The 22,856-nt window shown below is 37.2% G+C and overlaps 3 protein-coding genes and 1 non-coding gene across 6 annotated transcripts; 2 read left to right on the top strand and 2 right to left on the bottom strand.

The window, feature by feature from the left end:
- Positions 1-7,456: 7,456 nt before the first annotated feature.
- On the top strand, positions 7,457-9,022 carry LOC114524067 (cytochrome b-c1 complex subunit 7-like). Its single transcript, XM_028545182.1, has 3 exons — positions 7,457-7,568; positions 7,993-8,165; positions 8,811-9,022. The coding sequence occupies exons 1-3, from the start codon at positions 7,463-7,465 to the stop codon at positions 8,886-8,888; spliced, it is 357 nt and encodes a 118-aa protein (XP_028400983.1). The 5' UTR covers positions 7,457-7,462; the 3' UTR covers positions 8,889-9,022.
- A 1,363-nt stretch (positions 9,023-10,385) lies between these two features.
- Positions 10,386-22,839, top strand: LOC114523997. The gene is made up of 14 exons (XM_028545089.1): positions 10,386-10,472; positions 14,079-14,167; positions 16,997-17,113; positions 17,867-18,036; positions 18,390-18,512; positions 18,875-18,940; positions 19,049-19,157; positions 19,589-19,779; positions 20,448-20,564; positions 21,082-21,192; positions 21,321-21,372; positions 21,459-21,570; positions 21,827-21,911; positions 22,064-22,839. The coding sequence occupies exons 2-14, from the start codon at positions 14,080-14,082 to the stop codon at positions 22,157-22,159; spliced, it is 1,437 nt and encodes a 478-aa protein (XP_028400890.1). The 5' UTR covers positions 10,386-10,472; position 14,079; the 3' UTR covers positions 22,160-22,839.
- Positions 14,547-16,547, bottom strand: LOC114523998. Of its 3 annotated transcripts, none has more exons than XM_028545091.1 (5): positions 16,417-16,547; positions 15,903-15,994; positions 15,687-15,738; positions 15,470-15,557; positions 14,547-14,718 (listed from the first exon to the last, which is right to left on the bottom strand). In XM_028545091.1, the coding sequence occupies exons 1-5, from the start codon at positions 16,457-16,459 to the stop codon at positions 14,682-14,684; spliced, it is 312 nt and encodes a 103-aa protein (XP_028400892.1). In that variant the 5' UTR covers positions 16,460-16,547; the 3' UTR covers positions 14,547-14,681. The 3 variants fall into 3 exon arrangements, with proteins under 3 accessions (XP_028400892.1, XP_028400891.1, XP_028400894.1); XM_028545090.1 differs by having other exon boundaries at positions 14,547-15,349; XM_028545093.1 differs by lacking the exon at positions 14,547-14,718 and adding an exon at positions 15,238-15,349 and having other exon boundaries at positions 15,474-15,557.
- Trnat-agu lies at positions 16,754-16,826 on the bottom strand. The gene has a single exon. It is a non-coding gene; the product is annotated as a tRNA-Thr (tRNA).
- Positions 22,840-22,856: the final 17 nt, after the last annotated feature.

Below are 22,856 nucleotides of genomic sequence, written 5' to 3' on the forward strand. Positions count from 1 at the left end.
ACCATCAACTCAGCACGTTGCAGCTAATCACGCAGGAGATATCTGAAAAATATTCTCTCATTTGAAATATTTGTGGCCCATCGAACCGCATGGGAAATTTTGCTTGCGGTTATCCACACAATTCTATTATCTTTGACTGTACTTCACAGTTTCCCGCAATTAGTTGCGCAGACGACAGGTTATCGATTAACAGGCTTCCTCCAGAGCGCTGCAGATTTACAGGCAACTGAATTTGCTCATAAAGTAAACAGATAATTTATCCCATCATAGAGAATGAGCTATTGTGCTTTGCATTTAACGTGGTAGTATATTATTACTTGAATGATGTATATTTTTTGTTAGTTTATCCAACTTGCAAAGTCATTCCAGAAATACCCGCACGTGATGTTGTTTACACTTGGGAATAAACTAAATTCTAACTGCCTTTATTTATTCCATTTGCGCGGAAATTACACAAAAAATTTGTATCTCATTCACCCGGAGTTTGCAAAAACGGTACGAAATTTGTAAAGTTGTACGTTGGTGTTTTTATACGCTATCTACGCGAACGAAATACGAAACTGGATTGCTAATTTCTAGGAATTTGATCCGACTATAAAAACCTGAAGTTGCATTGATGCAACAAACGTCTACAAAAGGGCGAGAACGCAATAAAAATTGGCTTGCACGTCTTTTCGATGGCAGATCAACTCTATTGTGTGTTGAAATATTTTCTCAGAATTTCAACAACAATTAGTTCTCAAACGTAGACCACCGATTAAAGACTGTCTCGTGCCAAAAACCGCCGATCATGCTCTGCATCATTGAAGTGGGATTAGGTATAATCACATAGTTTTTGCACTATATATTAACAGTCAAGTATCCCTGATTACAGCCAATCATGTAGTTCGATTTTTCTCAGGTACCTGGTACCTTGCTATGCACGCGCCAGACATATAACTCGATATGAAATTTTACTCAATTTCCCGGACTTAATTTAATTCTCATTAATTCAAGTATATCTCTGAAATGTCATTTACAAAACCTCAAAATCGCGATCCGCCTATTCAGTTTTAAGAGGCTGTGGAGAACAGAGAAGATCCTTTCTACACAATGACACAGCAGAGTTGTAAATGAGACCACTTGTCTGCAGACTGATGTTATGATTTATGAGTGTTTTTGACACTTCTTCTTGTTGTCCTCAAATTAAAAAAGCCGGTGCGTGGTAAGCCTTTCATATGATAAATGAATCAGCTATCTAATTTTTCTAACACAAATCTCGACTACAGGCAGTTTACATATGCATTTAACCGGCCGTTCAGGTTACTGACTATATTGATTGAAATATAGGTGATATGAATTTGTATCATTCTGCAGTGGTGTATATAGCTATATATATCTTGACAATAGCATGTTTGATTTTGCAAACTTCACTAGCTCAAAAAAAACAGTCAAATTCATACTTAATTCAGGCAAACAGCAAGTAATATCTTGGAGTTTATACAGACGTTGATAACTTGCACGACAGACTACGTTATCGACAACCGAAATCCCTGTAGTCTGTGGAGGTTCTAATAGTGAGGATAAGCAGTTTTGAAGCCCGAAAATTCTTTGCAATTCTGGACAATTCTTAAAGGAAAACATGCATGCAAATATATTTATTTGAAATGGCCAAACGGTCCGGCATGAAGCAAAGGTTGTCTCTGCCAATAATTATTTGGAATATGTACGTAAATACTACGATGTCAGAAAACATGCGTTATAAAATAGGTCGGTGAAGCTTCGTGCAAGGTTGATTTTTGTTTGGTGAAAATCCATTGTTTTGAATTATGTCGTGCAAAAAATAAAACATCTAATATGCCCCCGAAGTAGTAAATTGCATGTTTTAAAGCTTGCTTTAATTTAATTTAGCCGGTCCGGATAACTGCACGCATTTCGTGCATGCATTGTTATTGTTAAAAACCCATTTATTTCGTCAGTTATAGTTTTTATTTTCTAATATGTGGAAAGAGGATTTTCAAAGCGGGCGGGCTGAAAACATTCCTCTGCATGGGAATTCTTTGTAAAACGTGTATACCGCCGAATTGTAATTCCCACTGACCATAAATTTTCCAAATAAGATCATACTTTGACTGTTGGCGGGTAACTTGGAGAAAGTTGTACTTTCTTTTGTGCTGCAAGGTGATAACATCAGTGGGTGATAAGGACCGCATTTAGGGCATATGAATGATCAACATTGCTACTGTATAAATGTATGATGTTTCATATACCAAGCCAGTGCCGGTGCATGTGCAAACGGTTTAACCAAAGCGTTTGTTTTCAAGCCTTTAGCAATAAAACATTATCTTGAAAGAAAAATTTTGTTTTGAAACAGATCCTTCGAAAGGGAAAAAGTGCCTGAGACTGCACATTCTTGCTTTTTATAATGCAGAATGTGATAATGTTTTACTGAATAACAAAACCGGGTCAAATTGAATTCGACAGCTCAGTAACTTCGGGAAGCTGTTGCAATGCATCTTTTAGCTTTTATAATGCATGATAATAAAAAGTTTTTGGTCCATTCTTACTCATTTCTCAAGTCGGTCGGTTGTAACCAAAAGCTTGAAAGCGCTTTCCACCGAATGATAACTTTTCAACCGTTTTAAGATTTTTTAAAATGCAATAAAACTACGAATATAATATCGTCTTAACAAATTGAGACAAACATTACTTCAAGAATACTAAACTATACATTATAGCTATTTACGGGAAAACGCTATCCAGTGGATTACGCGATCAGGCCTTCGTATTACCGCTGTCACAGGAGGATACTATACAAGTCTATAATTTTCTTTCCTCAACCGAGAGATATAACCCTTCGGTATGGACTGACATTTTGTAACACATGCATACATAACAACTCCCACGTCCCTCCTGCATTTTGAAAGTCCCTTCAAAGCTCTAAAATTTTATAGTGGGTCAAAAAATAGGGTATAAGCAGCGTGCAAATCAAGTGAAGAATGTTGGAACGTTGAAATAAAAAAGTTCGGCTAGAAGAAAGCCTCTTGGGTGAAAGAAAGCCTCTTAAATGAAAGAAATGTACATATATAGTTGAATTTTCTGTTCCATGACAACAGGACTAACCGGCAAGCTTTCATTTCATTGATACATAAGATGTATCTCTGATTATCTCGGTCGCAAACGATAAGCCAAAGACGAAACAACCAGAAGAATGAGGTGATAATAAACCGCAAACCACGTGACTCGTTAAATAATCGTGCATATACGTAGATCACCGACGATGTTCCGATGATTTCCGAAAACCACGACAGCTGGAACGAGAGACTTTCTTACGTACGCAACTCATCGAACTTTGAACACAGCCATATTCGGTAAAGATGATAGGACTGAAATGCCGACTTTGTGTGCAAATGGATGGTAAATAGCTAGGCTTGTACTAAAAACGAAATGAACCCATGTCTTGGGTGCGGGTGTAATATTAATACAATCGGAAACGAAAATTTAGCGAGGGAATCGAAGCCAGTGCTTTTAATATTCTTGTAATTTTGCATATTGCGAATAACAATATAACATTAACAGTCAATTTGTAGGTACACAACGAACATTTATTATTGCAAAGCTTGGTACCTTAACCATCAAACTGATAGTTATACAGTGTGTTTTACTTTTTCGAGATTTCAACCGGAATAATTAATATTGAAAGTTGTGTTTTGTATGAAAATTAGGCTATCGTGAAAACTCTATTTCGCGGGCTAATTATGGACTATAGTGATTTCAAAACTATTTGAAAAAGGAATTTCATTTATAAATGATACCTGTTTAATAGCGGATGTTGTTTTATTTTCAAATTATTCATCTTTTAGCTATCAAAGTCCTAAAAAAGTGACAATTTCCTATAGCTTCAGGTTGGTATAAACAGCACGACATTTAAGGTCAAGTATTTCAGCTCCAAGTCAGAAAAACTATTTGGCTCTAGGCAAATATGGGCATCGTATGTTTATCACAAGTTATCGTTCCAAGTACCTTGCTACATAATGCTGACACTTAGGTCTTTGCTGTTCGCATTTAAGTTGATAAGGATCGATTAAATACATGACAGGCTACAAAAAACCTGTCAACGTGCAATGCCTGTGATATGGTCTTTACAAATGGCAAAATTGTCAGTCTTAGAGACGTTTCTCTGCGTGTTTGAATCGATTACGTTAGTAAATTCGAAGCTTTTAATGTTTTCACAACAATATAGAGTGAGGATTGATTTAGCTTTTGACGAACATTTGTGTCCGCAAACCAACAGAAGTCTTCCGAGTTAGAAAAAGCGAGTTGTCCCCGTGCGAAAGAACTTGTTTACATTGCTTTATAAGCTTATATTTAATTACTAACTTTGCAAGGAATTCGGATTTCAAGGTCGACATGGATATGCCGCCATCTTTTTTTTATAAATTTGAAAAATTGCTTCCGGCTAAAAGTGTGAAAAGCTTTACAAGAAAGAGAACGGAAATAATTAAGTTGATCCCACTATGGAGATCCTTGTGTAAAAAATACCCTCTCAGTCCGAGATCGAATTAAAATTCATCAAAGATTAGTTGAAAAGACTAACAAGATTCATAAGTCGTCACGTCTAGAAGCTCTTCGGTGTTCTTTTCTTTATTTACCCCCCTCGGTAATAACCCCCCAAGACATTTTTTAAGCCTCACCTCTCTACAAAGTTCACTCAAAGAGGTGGGACAAGAATAACACCTCTTGTGGAGAATACGTGCTTTCAATTTTTGAAATAAAAGGAAGCTTTAGCACAGAGTAAACAATGGATACAGCGCTGGACTAGGTGGCGAATAGTAATTAAATATGGCATTTTTTGTACCCGCTTTTATTTTAGTGCGCGTGAGCATAAAGTGACCAACTGCGCATGCTCGGAAGGTGCCTGAAATGTTCAAAATGGCATGGATTTCTTGCTCAAATATTTTTGATTAATTTGAAGTGAGTTTTTGAACGTTCGAGACAGACGTATAGGGTAAGTTATCCAAAAATGTCTAGAACTATATTGCTGACAGCAGGGGTAAAATATCAAAAAACGTATGATTCAGGCAGAGATTTTTCTTAGGTGCAATGATAATTCATCTGTGCCGTGATAAGTAAGATTTGTGCAATGATAAACTAATTTATCATTTTAATTTAAACACTTTGCACACATCGTTGTACATAAAAATGGATACACAGTCTAATATCCAATTCGAAATTTTTGGAATAAAGTCGAAATTTACATTCTCAAACTTGCCTTTGCTTGTCTTGTCTTTTCGGAATTGTTTTACTTTTTTTAAAATTGTCGACTGTTCATAGTTACTGATCTTCCTACTTTAATTTTAAAAGCTTTCGAAATCACTCCTTCGTGCCCCAAAACAACTTTACTGTGCTCTTCAGTTATTTGATTGTCGAAGGAGCAAAATTATCATCAATGGCATTCTTACCAACCAAATGTTACACATATCTGCAGATGATGGGGTCAAAGACAAGCTAATAAGGGATTGATTAAAGATAAATTCATTTCACTAATTGAAGATTACTTGACAATACTGTATTTAAGCTTATATTTACAACTTGATACTTTTGTTGATTGGTGCATCCTTTAAACCTATATATAATAGAAATATTATTCGCAAAGCATTCGTTAATTGGATTCTTCTGTTATAAAAGCCTTTGGCATCTGTAAAGCCATTTGCCACGTGCAGCAATTGATATGTCGCAAGCTTAAATATGACTTGGGTAGAGTGAAATTAAGACTGAAAAAAGTGTCTAAATTTCATATTCTCATATTCTTCATGCTCAAATTTAAGCCTCAATTAGGGAAGGACCGTTTGGCGGTTAAATTTTGAAGGACGAGGGGGCATGATCCCAAGTGAGATATGTGGGAATCTCCGAAATAGAATTTTCAGTGCAGAGCCCGGATTGTCCACACTTGTTTTGTATTACAGATCCTGCCAAAAAGTGTTTTAGCTTTTTAAGCTTATAAGCTTTTATCCTTTGGGGAGTTTAGTGTGCCAACTGCCCAGGCTAGCTCAGAGCCGAGCTTTTTCCGAAAACTGGGAAACTTAATGGCCACAAACAGCATTCACTAATACGTCCCTCCTGAAATCAGTTTTCAAAAATAGTTTAAACCAGTCCTTGCAATCCCCCAGAGGTTGATTTTGGCTCAAAGTAACGTGTTAATGTAGCCTTGTTCATCTGCATAATACACCTGCTATATTTTAATATATAGACGTTTTTGTAAAATGGAATTGAGCTCACGAGAAATGCCGGGATCTTAGTCTTAGCCCATATGGAACTGATTATATTGAGATGAACGTATTGTATTATGAATTATATTGCATTACTTTAAGTCGATGTAGCTGGAAATACAGCAAAGATAAACTGATTACGCCACATGTTTCTTGTAATGCCGGCACTCATGCTAGCACTCATCAGGTAAACATCACGCACACAAATTCTCGTGTATTCCCGATGATAAGGTGACCAACAATTGTCTCGAAGTACTGATATGGCTGGAGAAGTGGCTTGCATCTCTTCTGATTACAATCAGTTCACTTTTATCAACTCACGTCAAGCGTCTCTTTATTGGTTAGGACAAGTAACCACAATTTACATCATGCGATAACGCTAAGAGACCTGACCTGGCTGACCAAATGTATTATCTGCTGTCCCATATCTTTTGGTCAGACTTTGCACCGCGATCTTCAATCGTGCACGAATTCCCGGTCACAAGAAGATGTCAAGATATGGATTGTTTAGCAGGAGTGGCGCCAGAGAGGTGGAGAGGGGGTACAACAGATATAATTTGATTTTCGATAGTTCAGCTTCCAGCCCCTGTGTCGGGGACCTTAGCCCCTGTGTCGGGGAAATCTCGGCGCCACCCCTGGACTTTAGCTTATGACTTGACCTGAGTTGTCCATCTTTTTTCTTCTCTAGTCTCGTGTTTGTCTTCTGTATCGGGTTTCCCAGTAGGAATCCGAAATTGACAGAGAACAGAGCGGATCTGTGTTCAAATATGATGTTTAATTAGCGTTTCCTAAATTTATACTCTTATTATCTGCGTATAAGAATCTTATTGTTGAGCATTTGTTAGTGAATTGTCAATTTTTGTCTCGTTGGGTAATGTCTTCATTAGTATGACGTCATTAGCATGGCTATGTCCACACTTTGTTTTTAGCCCAGGCCACATGACGTCATAAAATATCATCATCATCAATCGCCAATCGAAAAAATCAATCTACACTCTACTCTAACTTTACTTCAGGTTTTCAAGATAACAAATAGATTCAATTTACTTATTTCTTGCTAATCTCTTATTCATTTTGAATGTCTTTGGAAATTGGAAAACCAGTGTTATAAATAATCACATCGATCCTGTGGCTTCCTGTCTTATCCTATTATTTGACTATAATTTCCTTAAATATCCCTCCGTATCCCCGAAGTTCTTGTTCTCGTTTTCAAGATGGCGTACATTAGCCGGAGATTTGCTTCGCAGTTGAGTTCGGGACAACGCATGTTTAACGCATTTCGCGAGTGGTATGTGAATGCTTGTGGCTATAGACAACTAGGTGAGCGTTTAGAAAATATATTTGTGTTAAATTTGTGTTAAATACCTAAGAAAATACCCGTTTTCTAAGCAAGTTTAACCAGTAATTTGTGACCATTTTGTCAGAGTTGAAAAATCGTAAATTGTCTATGTTAAATAGCGAAAAATTTAGCTTCAATCGGATATAATCACATGCATAAACAAGATATGTAAGAACACTTTATGTTCACGAAGTCTTTTGAGAACTGTTTTCAAACATCTTTCATGTAATTTAAATAGAATTATTTTATGGAAAATATATCTGCAATTTCTTCATGACATACATGACATATAAACGTATAAACTATAGATATATTCGTATAGTTGACCAATATCATAATAATAGTCATAATTCCAATGCTATTCATAACAATATGTCATTCAATGAAGAATTTTTTATCCACCAGGTTTGCGTAAAGATGATCTCATGAACGAAGAAGACACACCAGAATTGACTGAAGCTGTCCGACGTTTGCCTGAGGAGGAACAGAACTTAAGACTGTTCCGCATAAAGAGGGCCCTAGACCTCTCTATGAAGCATCAGCTGCTTCCTAAAGAGGAATGGACCAAGCCAGAGGAGGTATATTATGTGATGCCCAACACTACCAATCTCTGCACATGACTGCCTTTATTTAAATTAGTTAGAAAATACTATAGTCTACTTTAGGTAACTCCAGTGTAAAAGCTAGACATTCACATAAAAGTATCAGTCCAACTGTGGACGAGGTGATTTACGGTCAGTGAAGAAAAGAAAAGAGAGGCTTTGTTTACATTTTTGAACTGCAATTTTTCAACATACTGAATACTGTATCTTACACAATATTGGTTTAGTATTCATCCAAATATAAACTAGCTATGTCATGTCTAGTAGGCTGTTGCGGTATATCGTAATATTTGACTAGGACAAAAAAATTGTCTAGAGAGAAATGCAATTTTGGAAATTTGATTAAAATTTAAATCTTAAAGCCTCTCATTTTTGAGTGCAGAACAATCCTTAAAAATTGCTGTAACCTTATCATTCCCTATTTAAGAATGCTATCCAACCAAACAAGTTCATGAAACATATTCTGTTTTTATTTCCTGAAGATTCATTTTACATTGGTTTGGGGAAGGTATACCCTCAAATGTGAAGACCCTGTTGGGTTTAGGGGATCTAGAGTCAGGTTTTGCACAGTATTGAGCTTACCTTTTGTGCAGAGTTGAACTACAGTTGGTGTTTTTTTAGGATGTAGAATATCTGTCGCCAATTCTCGACAGTGTCATTGAAGAAAGAAAGGAAAGAGAACGATGGAATTGGAAATAAACTTCTTATTCTTAGACAAAAATTGGTGTTAAATCCCATGGAAGAGAAAAATTTGTAGTTTGACTTTTGACATAATTGCAACAAAGTTATATTTAAACAAGTTTTAAATAGTTAAATATATGATTAGTACTTTTGTTTTCTGCTTTTTAGTGTGACTTATTCAAGTTTTAGCGGCTTTATTCTTTTTTGCGGGGTTTAAACAGATGCAATAATGTTAGTCAAACAAAATGCGTTTGTATGTGTATTTGTTAAAACGTGTTAAAAACTTAAAATGGGAATAGAAAGGCATGTTTAATTTTCTTGGGTTTTTTGAATGAGCTCATTACTTAAGGATAATAAGCAGCAAGCACCTTACAGAGTTAGTATAACTTGCATGGCTGGTGAGGCCGTGAAGGCAATTGGCTTTAGATCAAAACGTCGTATTATTTTAGTAGTTATATTTTAGTAGTTATATTTTACGTATACTTTATCATATATGACAAGTTATGAGCAAAACGGTTACAGAAATCAACGAAATGAAATAGCGATTTACATTTAAATATCAAAAAAGACTATAGTATTTCAGATTTAAAAACATCGCATGAATTAGGTTGTTTTTAACTGGGCTTTGATATGTTCAATCGGCAAAACATTCTAAAGACTAAAATCCAAACAAATGCCGACGACTAGACAAACTGGCGCCAACTAGAAAAATGGCTTCCAAAATATGTAACAAAACTACGGAGTTTGCTTTTTATTTATTCGTACATAAAATTGGTAAAAAAATTATATTATATAAGAATCTGATTTATCCTGCGATAGTCCAGGTTCGTTCAGTCACTTGCGCTTTCATACCTTCGGAATACAAAAAGTCCTCCCGCAGTTGGAATTTCTAATTTTTGTTCTAATTTTCTTTGTCGGTTTCCGATTTTTATTCTTATTGAATCTTGGGAAACTTATTTCAAGGTCTGATTTCATGGGCGAAATGTTTCAGCGAAATGCGAATTTTTTCTCCTGTTTTGAATTGTATGTGATCAATCATGTAATAATAGTCTATTCGAGCGGCGCAATTGACAGTAATTTAATAGCTCTAATTCTGAAAAGGGTTAAATAACCATCACAAGCATCACAAAAAAAACCCGATTTAACCGATTATCGCAACCTCTTTTTCTTAGAATATAATCAAAACTCTGCCTTAGACACTAACCACACACTGGGGTCAAATTTATTCTTCAAATAAAAGAAATAAACGTCGGAAACAACTGCCTTACAGGCTGTTTACACCACATTTTCTCGGACCCATTATCAACAACAGTACTGCGTGGGTTTTTAGTTGCTTTGCCGAAGAGAATTGAATCCAACAAAATTGGGTCGTGTAAATACACCTTAACAGTGTTAACACACCGTGGAATGGAAAGCAGCGTGATGTCAAAATGACAGAAAGCTATTTTTTATCATTTTGATACTGCCTCATATTGTGTTTACTGCTTGAGTGATCAAACAAAGTCCGTTCGAAGAAAGTTTGTCGTCAAGCTCAGCAGGAATTCAGCGACGAAGTTGGTTTAAAAGCCTAATTTATGTTGGAATTACTAAAGCTCATCAAAGGTAAATGTAGTGTGCATGTAATTTTGATTTTACTGTTGGGGAATTCACTGTTCTCGATTTGCACGGTTTAATCAGGCGAGGAACTTTGAACGACTTGTATCAATATCTCCTCGAATATCTCTTCTATAATTTTATCTTTCCTCCGAGTGCATTGTCAGCTATAAGTTTTATTAGCACTGACACTCGGAGCTAAGTTTTAAACTGATTTAAACTGATTTCTGAGCCTTTGGCTTTGCGATATTTTCAATCTGCCATATATCGGGCAAATACTCAGTGAAAATGTGAAATGCCAAATGGATTAATGGATATAAACTTAGTATAGACTAGTTAGTAAACGCCGATGAATAAGGGAGGCTGTCTGCAATTATATTTTGGAAAGCATTTCAAAGGCTATGATAAGCACAGATTCTACGGGTCTTTATGGCTGAGGCCTTTATGAAGGACGTGCTCCGAGCTGTGATTGGCTGGTAAAAATAGGACCAAAGCAAAATTTTATTCTACGAGAACACACGTCCCGAGCCAGACTAGTCCCTAGTCCTCTTTAGCCGCGCCTTGCATTCTTGTGACGTTACCGTGTGGGCCCCCCTAGCCTGTACGTATAATTAACAGCGCGCGCTTACGAGGCCTGGGACTAGGCTGGTCCCGAGCCAAAACGTCCACGCGAATGATCAAATGTTCAAGTATCCGCCCCCCGTCCCCTCTTCCCCCCAATTTAATGTCATGGATTAAATGAGCAACATCTAAACATGTGTTAGATCTTCGCAACAGATCCGGGGGGGCAGAATGGTGTTGTTTGCCCACCTGTCTGAAAACTTTAAAACTGATTGTACCATGTTCTATGGCCCATGTTTTCGTTGTCAAAGTTTGATAACAGTTGGAATTTGGGGTTGAAGAATTTTCTGGAAACATTAAAAGTGACTTAAAGGCTAAATTATTAATACCATGCAATCTTCCATAATTATTAGTAGTTACAAATTCTTCATGATACGTCACTGCCAAATTGTAACAAGGATTTGACATGAAAATCTGGCCGGGTATAACAGACTATCAGTTGTACGAAAATCATTGACCCAATACGATCAAATCATTTGAAAAAGACAAATATTATCAAATTAGCGGTGTCCCCAATCCACACTTGGTCCAAGCCTTGCAATGTTGAAAAAGGATTAATTCACCGAAATAAAATGGGAATGCTTTTGAAAATTTAGCGCAATTAATGCGCCCCATCACGATTGGAATTTCCGGGTGCCCCCCTGTGATGCCCGAAATATAAAATGTGCTGCTTTGCAAAAATCGTAATGCTGTTTCATGAAGTGGCGAGTGGTCTAAGTGCGTTCTGCTGCGTAGAAAGTGAATTTCTGTTGGATGCATGCATATATAACCGGGTAGCTTCATAACTGTGGTTCGACACAGTTCTATAAACGGCAGGTTTTAGTCGAGTTCCTTTCCACAGGAATAAATTTCGAATAAAGAATATCATTGGATATCAAGCGGATATCCCCGCGCAGCGGCTGAAGTTTTGTATATGAACCGCGGCAACTCTTTGTGTGTAAACAATAATAGAAATTCTTCAGAAAATGAAAACACACAAGTGCTGGCATGCCTATATAAGAAGTATCAAAACAAAAATGAAGATCACTTTCAGCTTTATTTCTTTTCCAGTTGGATGTATAACGTAGTATTTTCATACTTAACACAATTTTAATCGACATTAAATCGACTGATTCAGCATGTGTCTATTTGACAAAACAACACGAGAAAATATTCAATAGCTCCTGCAAAGAGTTAAGACTAGTCAAGACATATACTGACATGTCTGTGTCGTAATTGTGAGAACATTGGAAACCATTTTAATGAATTTCCTTGCTGAACTGATATCTATTAGGTCTATCATAAAAAAGATATATATTCGTCTTATAACTCTTCTTCCGTTGGGATTTCCATGAGCAAACTACTGTAACTTTGGATAATTTTCATTCGTTTTTTTCATCTTATCCGGCTGTGCGTTGGCTGTTTCTACTCAGTCGCGGCGAAGATTTGATTTCGTTTCTTTGCGAGTAAAGATTTACTTCTCGTCTTTGGTAAAATCATTGAGAATGTTTTCACTCAAATCTGACTCTTAAGGGTCGAGCAGTAATCCCCTTTTTACAGCGCAATGCCAAGGTCTTTATCTTCAGTGCTGGGCAATGCTATGCCTATGGCCTCATTCGGTGTGGACGAGACGAGCTTATTCTTTATCTGATGCAGAATTTTAGACAGCAGAGCGGAGACTTCGTTCGTTTCCTCTGCAAAATTTTGCGGCGTCTTTTCCACAATAGGGTCGCTTGCATCCGTCGAGGGCTTCAGGTTTGCCTCGCTAGATTGCTCGTCCACGCCGTCTGATTGACTTTTGTTCGGCGTACGGAACACGCGAACGTACTTCCTACCATTACAACGTCTCACTTCGATGTTCACAACACGATCGTCTTTCTTTCCCTGTGATAACGTCAACGGCTCGCTCTTGTCCAAAAGCCTCTTAATTCCACGAGTCATTCGTTCGTACGAGACTGGGAAATCACTGCTCGCCATTTTCATGGGCATATGTAAATAGACGCAGAACACAAAGAAAAAATGTTACCGGCAATGTAGGTTTATTATATAGCCTTTGTGGTCTTTCGTATGTTTCTGAATGACTTCAAAGCAAAAACCATCGAATGTCGACTACCCTTCACGCAAATCTTCTCAACTCCGTGCAATGCTTTTCATCGTGAGAAGAAGGTGGATTAAAGAGTCGTATCAGAGTTAAAGACCCTCAATATTTATATTGCATGCTGGCTCGTGTATGTTGTGACATGCCCGTGGTTGCCGTGAAGGCTTATCTATAATGAGCAAAATTTGCATTTGAAAAGCAAGGGTGTTTGTACTTGCGTACGAAGGAAACGCGTGAACGAATGGGCCAGAATTTTCCTCTGTTCATAGAAACCCTCATGTTGGCCAAAGCATTACGTCTTCAATGTCTAAAAGTAATATTTTCTAAACGTTTTGAAACGAACAGTGGTTCAGAAACACATAAACTGAAACACTTTTATAATAACTTTCTAAATCATTAATTTAAATAATTATAACCATGCATGGTTAACGCTAACCTAGCATTGAACAACTGGCCTCTGGTATGACAATTCAACATTTTAAAAACCGTGTAAAAAGAACGATGACAAAAATTTGATTGTCGCTGACTCAACATATGGTGGTTTTCTACTGTTATGTAGATGAGACCACTGACCTATATTAGATACAGGTCAGTGGATGAGACTCCCATGTGCAATGTGCGTGTACAGATTCGTCAGCCAGATGACGTCAGGGCATTTAACATACGGGAAAAAATGACGCAAAGAACGAATTCTAGTAACAAGTCGCGTAAAATTGTGAAAAAGCGTCATGTCCTGCCTGTTTTTGATGGAATTTAAGCACTTTTATGCGAATGTGTGTGTTCGTGCGTTTGGACTTTGGAAGAAATCGCTGTGATTTTCTGCATTGTCCGAACTTTATGACTTGTTACGCATTAGCGATGCACGCATATTGTTGGTGGTCATTGATGAATGAAATGTTTCATTGTCTCTTTGACAGAATGATTCAAATCTTTGACGAAATATTATTCAGACACGAAGAACGAAATGCATCACGACTCTGCTTGAAAGAGAAACTTAATAAAACGGGTACGATTGCAAATTCTTTCACTGAATTTTGTACTGAACTAGAAAAATGGACGCTGTAAAGTTTGCAAGAATTTGTTGCACGGTTTAAAGTTTGGCCTGTTTACAATTGCGATTTTTGCTGCGATTTTCTTCCTTTGATAGACGTTGACGATCATCCCTATTCGGATAAATTTAAAACTAAAAAGAAGTTTATCAGTACAGCCGGAAAGGGCGTACCAAAATTAGTCAAATCGGAAAGGTGGAAGGGGTCGGTCATAGGAATAAACTTTCTAAAACTTCTCTCGTCGTCGAAGTTGACGCCGTAGATCTTAAGGTGTTATTCGTGTCGGAAAACCTTTTCCATCAAGCTTCTAGTGGCATAATGACGTGCGGTGGAACACAATGATGTCTTTATTTTCACATTATAATTATTCACAAACTCGCAATCAATCATTACAAAGGGTTGTATAAAATTTCAACTCGTACTGTTCTTCATAAAATCATTACAACTTTACAAGTAACCTTGCATCCATGTTCAATGAATGATGTATCGCATTAATCCAGTTGGCATACTGCGTTTTTTTAAAGAAAGAAAGGCTCTAATTTAGGTAATGAGACAGAATCCACAAAAGCCAATATTGACTCTGATATTTAAAGTTAGTAGAGCTACAGTGGAGGTATGATGGACTAGAAACATCCGCCTGATGACCATATCTACCCATTTCTTTGATAACGAGTGTCACTTATTATTGAGGCATCGTTCCCCTTCTAAACGTTTAAGACCACGCCCTTCCCGCAATCTCTATTACATGGGGGGGGGGGGTATAACCCCAGATGCAAAAATATTAATTCTTTTATACTTCTGAAGTTAATAGGACTATTAAGACTTGCATTTGAGACACCTTATTAGGACTTTGCTGGTTGAAACACAATATCCCACAACCCTTGCAGGAGTATTTACACATTGCATAGTCATAGTTTAACTTTCCGTTACATTTCTCTAATAACCATCGACCATTCATGCATAAATGTCCAATATCTAGTCTTCTAATATATCAGCTTCGTAGCAACGTGCAAGCATTCTCTACCAATTCGATGGCGTCTTGTGCTCTCGCTGGCTGGCTGTACGTGGTAACCAAAATGCCGTAGGGAAGGTTACACACTATCAAACCATTCTGACGGTTCTCACTCATGCAGTACATGCTATAAATAATAAATTCGAATATAACTTATTGAAATGTAAATGCTTATTGATAAGTCTTTGGCCCACCTTATTAAAAAAACGTGGCCCACCAAAAAACAAAATGTTTTTATTAAACATACCTACACAATGACTTTTTATAAACGCTGTAATGCACTTTTGTATTCTCATCTTTTTTAAGAGTAAATCCTTCTTGACAAATGGCTAGGTCTACATAAGATATAAATAGTGCATTGACTACAAGATAGAGTTACCAAAGGATGCATCATGTACATGTGGGATATTGTCTTTGCTTTGAACAGAGCAGCCATAATTTAATTGACAAACACTGAAGCTTACCTTGTTTCTCAGTTACTGAATTAAAAATGCCTTTAAACTGCACACACTCATCCTTAAATAAATTAGGAAAACCTTAACTGTTGATTTCTAATGACATGCCCTGGCTACATTTAAGGATTGGCTAACTACACAAAATAAATCTCCAGGCATTCAGACATATCCATATTCAAACAAATAAATTTTCAGCAGGAAGGTATTTTGAATATTGGAGCATACATCATGTATTTTTGGTCCCCAGGAATAGACCTGCTCTCCAAATGAAGTTAGTAACAAAATGCCATCAAGAATATTCGCATACAGAAGATTATCTGAAGGAAATGAAATAGAAATTTTGGGCAAAAATCTTTGTGCAAAGTTTAGCAGCTCTAGGTTCTTGGACTGAGGGGCGGGGGAAGCCTCTCCTTTTACTAAGAGGTAAAGGTTCCCTATATTTTTTTGCAAGGACCAATAGTTTTGATCTATATTAGTGAATTGGTCAGCAATTGCATTGCATTAAAGAATTTATACCTTTATGGCACTGACAATGTTATTAACATATAATTAGGTGAAGTTCATCTTCTAATGTTTTAAAATCAAGGCACACTCTAATCTTAATTATCTAATAGTTATGAGGGATGCCAGGGCGACCTATGGTTCAACATCCAGGTCTTCTTCTATATAGACCACAGAAAAATAAAATACACCGATATATAACTGCCATATAACTATCTAGAAGTAAACGTATAACTACCGTGAACAAATTTCTCCCAAGAAGAGCTTGAATTTGCGCTCATTTCAATCTTTAATGTACATTTATCCAGCGTTTAATGAGTGTTTAGTATTTGCTATTTGCTAATATACATCTTATCAGCCAACCTGTACGCGGGATGCGCGCCCTACAATTTGCTGGAGGAGTCGACAAAACAAATTATAAAAGCTACCAAAAAGGAGAAGTTCTAAACATTGTTTTATTTAAATACTAAATTTAGAGCTTCCAAAAATTAAGATATTCCATTCGAATAAGTCGCCTGACTCACATTTCGATAAAATTTAGCGAGAAAGGGAAGGTAAAAATATTTTAAAATTACAGCCTTCGGAGAGATTTGAACTCTCGACCCCTGGTTTACTAGACCAGTGCTCTAACCCCTGAGCTACGAAGGCTCACGTTTGCAGAGTTGAAGAAAACCTATTTAAACAAACTCGTCAATGGGCCTGTTAATTATTAAAATAATTAGAATCGTGGAGATCAACGTGGAAAACGATGAAGAAGTGAGGTGTGTAAAAAACACTCGAATAATTGCTTTTACGTACTTTGTAAATATTTTATTTAGCAATGCAGCACGAAGGCCTTGATGCCTTATTTAATAAACCGGACGAAGTTGATATCGAACTGAAGCAAAGCGGGGAAGAAATATACGTCGCTAAAGGGGGAAAACATGAGATACCGGGTGAGTAAATTATTAAATGCTGAAGGTCAAATATTGTTACATATTTATTAAATTATTTTGGGCAAGGTTAAGGTTCGGCTCAGTAGTTCACTGCATATGAGTTTTTAGCTTGATATTAGTACAAGTGTTAAGTTTTAAGTAAAAGGACAGCATGTTCATGCTACAAATTGACTATAGCGATCTTGATTTTTTGATCTTTTATAGTGTATTAGATTGAACTAGTATATGAACTAGTATTTGTAGTTGAATTTCCTGCCCTGTCGTTGAATTCAAATAGGCTATGATCTACATTACTATATTAAAACTACGGCTACGATAAGAGGCAATATAATTAGAAAGAACTGGACTAAATCTGAAAGAACTTGTGAGGTCATTAGATCAAGATGATATATGATGGCCCGTTTTGAACATTTGGACAGTGCATGTTGTTTACGTTTTTGTAAAGCATTCTCGACTCTGAAAGGTACCCTGTTGAGCTGTTTTGAACCCATAAATGCATGGCAATACTACTTCACAGCTGATAAAATGGTCTGGTATTAGATGGAACAAATTATAGCTGGTTGCCATTTAACTTATGATTAACATGAATTCACTAACCTGTCATTAACAACATTAATCAAGTGACATTGTCACAGAATTGCCACTGAATTATGAACCTAGATATTTCTGATATAAATAAATAACAAGTTTAAATAACAATAAATAACGACTCATCCATATAATTTGACACAACTCAAAATGGTTTATTCCCAGAAAGATATGTTCTCGAAGGTATAAATGGCCAAGCATTTCATGGCTCAGGTCTCACCAGTGTTGCTGATGTTAAAAAGCACGTATTTAAGTCTGAAGAGTCATACCCACTGACGTTAAAGTTTAAAAAGCGAAGTGCTGAAGCTAAGTGTATTTCACAACACAGCATGAAGGTAATTTTAAAACAGTTTAAAACTTACCTTTGATATCTTAATGGGAAAATGAACAAACTGAAATCTGGATTGTCGCATTGTCACCATCTGCTCTGCGCCACACGACTGGAACAACAGGAAGGCTTTAAAAATGGTGTAAGCCTAGGAATTTTTTGCACCAATTTGCTTTAAGATGAACTGTTTCCTCTGTCGCAGATGCTGAGGTTGTTTTGCGACCCTATTCACTCTGTCATAACATCACCTCTAAACATTTGGAACCTGCCCCAAGTGCTCTGCCCCCACAGGACAAGGACTGATGCACTCTTGATGGCAATGGGGTGGTCATATTTTGATACATTATGTTAACCATATAGCATCCTGTGGCTGAGGATTTTTTTGGAGAGTATCCAGAATTGACACCAGAGGAAGTAGACGAGTATGCGAATTTGGCTCATTCCTGGGTCGACAGCCTTTTAAATGCTGAAAATTCCAATGAGGTAACAAGTTCTGATAATTCTTGAAATCTCAATGTAATTGTTGTGATTAGCCCTATCACTACCAGAAAATAATTACATACAATGTATTTGATTTTGTTATGAGCACATTGCTTCAGGATTGCAGAATAATAGGTTTGCCGGAATGCATTATTTTGAAAAATTTCCCGGATATATTTTTGTTTTTAAATTACTAGCAAATTTGATCTGCGCGATTTTCGCGACATTCCTGGTTTTTCCCGCGTAGTATTTGATTTTTAATCTTTCATTCCCCAAAAATTTTAAGTAAGTGTTCAATTTTATTCACTTAAAAACGAGGAAAATGCATGAGTCCATATTTCACCATCTTAATTTTGTCTAAACAGGGCTTTAACTTTGTTTGTAACAAAGACGGTGTTGACGTTTATCAGGGGAAAGTTCCTGGAAGCAAAGTATGTTAACTTACCCCGTTAAAGTTTTTAAAACCTTTTTGATGTAACTGCAGTGTAATAAACGTGAGAATACTGAATCCCAAGCAGTGTATGTACATGTGATTTCAGATCCATTTGATTCGCGGAAAGTCCAAGATTAAGGCAACAAAAGAGGAGATGAAAGCTATGATGATAACGCCGTCTTCTGATTCTTTTCGACGATTGTTTCACATGATTGGTTAGTCAGGGTTTCACGTCCTTACATTTTATAGCTATTGCTGGGAAACGGCAAGGCCGAACTTTCTCGGCGGAACTTTTGTTCATCTTCACGTGAAGTTTAAACTTTCTATTATTATTCATACACTGCAAAGGATAAACGAAGAAAAGATGTTGTCTGCTTGAGGCTCGAGCGGGATTTAATTCATTTAATCTCTGATTTCATTTAATCCGAGGCGCGCAGAGTTTTAACGCTACATTTCATAACCAACTGCATTATCGCGTTCCTAGATTCCCTGAATATTTTTCGCTTCGACTCAAAATAACAAATCTGCCTTTTTTAATAATAACTCTCGGATTTTGTCTACAAACAAAAAACTTAACCACAATAACTCTGTCGACATCGTAAACAAGTCTTTTTGACCTTTTTGTTTTGTTTGCAATATTTTATAGACGCCCTTTTTACAGACGGTCTGATGTTACATCGATTTCCGAAGAACTACAAGCATCCTGATATGCCGTTCTACGCTATCAAATGGGCAATATTTGACGCCCCTGGTCCAGTGAGCGCTCGAGATGTTTGCTGGCTGGAGTATGGAGATATCAGACAAGACGAACGTGGTAGAGAGTTTGGATTTGGTGTGGTGAGTTTGCCAGACGTTCTTCTCTTCTACAGTAGGTTGCACGAGGAATCAAAAATTTTCCACAGTGTCAGTGTGGTGTTAGAAGACTTTAAACACTTCCACAGAATTCTTCCACAGTGGGATGTGAGAGGTCTTCAAACACTTCCACAGTGGGATCTGAGAGGACTTCAAACACTTCCACAGTGGGATGTGAGAGGACTTCAAACACTTCCACAGTGGGATGTGAGAGGACTTCAAACACTTCCACAGTGGGATGTGAGAGGACTTCAAACACTTCCACAGTGGGATGTGAGAGGTCTTCAAACACTTCCACAGTGGGATGTGAGAGGACTTCAAACACTTCCACAGTGGGATGTGAGAGGACTTCAAACACTTCCACAGTGGGATGTGAGGACTTCAAACACTTCCACAGTGGGATGTGAGAGGACTTCAAACACTTCCACAGTGGGATGTGAGAGGTCTTCAAACACTTCCACAGTGGGATGTGAGAGGACTTCAAACACTTCCACAGTGTGAGAGGACAGTGAGAACTGGGCAGTGAATACCCCACAGTTGAGTGTAAGGAGAGGACTCTAAGCTCCTCAAACCCGGTCGAGGGGACGCCTGAAGGGGACTTCGCTCTAAAGTTGTGTAAACATTTAACATCATCCGTTCTCTATCCTCCACAGGCTTCGTCAATACTCCGTCCAGAGTGTCCTGAACTTAGTCATCTACGTCTGATCCGATCCGAGATGATCAGTTCTGGTTACGTGTTCAGACGTAGTGAAGACCCTGATGTGTTAGATGTAAGTTGTACCCTTTCGAATTTTTTTTATACAAAAGCATTATTTATACTCGCATCCAGGGACTTAAATTTTAACTTCTGACCTCGCTCAAGTCTGGACCAAAAGGAATCTCGTTCTCCGGGCTAATGAAGATCAAACCGAACCAAAGGAAACCTTTTCTTTACTGTTGACGTCTGAGCCGACATTTACTTCATACACACACGAGTGATTGTATGCTATATTTTCGGGTGATAGTCATTGGGCTGGAATAAAACCTGAAACGCTAATTCCTATAGTTCAGCGTAATAGTTGATTGTAGCCAAAAATTGAAGCAAAAATTACCCTCTATAATTACCCTTTACCTCTGTCTCAAACGTTCAAAAACTCAGAAAAACTACCTTAAAATTTGGCTTATAAAAGTCGACGTTGGCCATGTTGACGTTGACCAGGTTTTATTTCAGTTCACTGGATGGAGTCGGATCATTTCAGTATAAAACCACACTATCTATGTATGTATACAATATAACTTTAATTTCAGGTAACTTACGTCATACAAGCTGATCCTAAAGGATGGCTGCCTGTGTGGGCGATCAATATGTTCGCTTGGCAACAAGCTTTGAATTTAGCAAGAATAAGATCCTGTTGCGAGGTACGTATTTGGGAAACACTTTTCGCAGCACAATCCCACCAAAAGCAAAGTGTGCGCATGATGCTCGTATGATTCCAATTTAAACACTGGGCTTACCAGCCATTTCAAGCGCGTTTAATTTCTTAAAGGGTATAGTGAAAGCTATGAAAAAGATAGACGAGCAACACGATAGAAGAGAAGGTACGTTTTTTTAAGTATATGACTTGTTTTCGAAATTTTATCACTTTCCCAGATCATTTTTCCCATATACCATCATTTTTTTTCAGCCCCAGTCCAAGGAGTGTTGATATCTCACGGCCACTCTTATGATGTTCACATAAACGTGGAAACAAGCAGCACACTAATATTTGGCTTTTGTTCGGAAAGTCATGATCTAGGGTACGTGCTTTTGTACGAATGTTGACATTATCCATAGATTAGTGGTAAGAGCCTATATGTAGCCCAGAACTACAAGTATTTGTATCGCGACAGACCTTGATATGAAACCGGACACTAATACTTCTGGACTACCTATATTAATAGCTCTTCCAAAACCAATTAGAGGGTAGATTCGATTCTTCCAATGTTATTTGAAATAATCTGTTAATCTCTATAACTCGTATATGAAAAATTGATAGTCGTCTGATTTTCATAGTTTTCAGTTACTCGGAGCTGATGAAAGCGCTCCTTGGGCAATAACTAAGCGCTACGACAGTCATATAAATCCCATCTATGGAAAGGTAAATCGAAAGATTGTTGTAACTCAAATTACGTTGGATATAAATGTGTGCTTAGCCTTTTAAACGATGGTTTCAATTAATGTGCAATTTACTAGCCCTAATGTGTTTGGATACCAGTCAACCAGCAGATGACAACTATTCCTTGTTTCCAGGTCTCCGTGGAAAAGGGGCAGTACGCCCTTCATTTGGACAATACATACAGTTGGCTTCGATCCAAACACGTGTACTATTGGTACAAAGTATTTTAACAGGGAATAATTGTCTAAATCCATCTGTATAATAATTTCTGCAATTCCATCTCAACAATTTCAACTCCATTTTTTTTGTCAAATTTGACTAAATTTTTCGAACAAAACCGTCGTGAAACTGATTCGTTTGCTGCCAAATTTCCGCTTAATTGATGTATTTTCCAATTACTGAACAATAGTTACAAAGTTGTAACTTAACAGCATTACAGCCAATGACATGAGCAATAAACCCGAGGATTGCACGGGAGTGAAATTAGATTGGGTGGAATTGAAAAATAAAATATAGTTCACATTGCCCGTTGATGCAACTGATAAAGTATTGGAACAAATCTTATTTGTGAAATCAAGAATAACTGAATAACAGTTTAATTTACATCCGTGTTTCAAGAATGGCTTCATTCTGTATTGAACGTTTATATGGTTTCCAAAATGTTTAAGTAATTAGGTGCTCTTTAACCACGTTGCAATATAACCACGCAAAGATCAACAACCTCGCATTGATTGCGGTTTAACAACTGCCTAAAATAGACCAACACGATGTTTCGACCCAAGAGCCGTTGTCACGGGATTTAGTACTTTGTCTATTTTAGGCAGTTGTTACACCACATTTAATGCGTCCTCTAAACACATTTTTAAAAACAAAAGAATATTAATAGTATAACAAGCTCAGATGTCCGTAGAATATACTGAAGTTCGT

This window comes from Dendronephthya gigantea, unplaced genomic scaffold, assembly GCF_004324835.1.
Source record: "Dendronephthya gigantea isolate DGI-Jeju-01 unplaced genomic scaffold, DenGig_1.0 000029F, whole genome shotgun sequence".
In the NCBI taxonomy this organism is placed as follows: Eukaryota; Metazoa; Cnidaria; class Anthozoa; order Malacalcyonacea; family Nephtheidae; genus Dendronephthya; species Dendronephthya gigantea.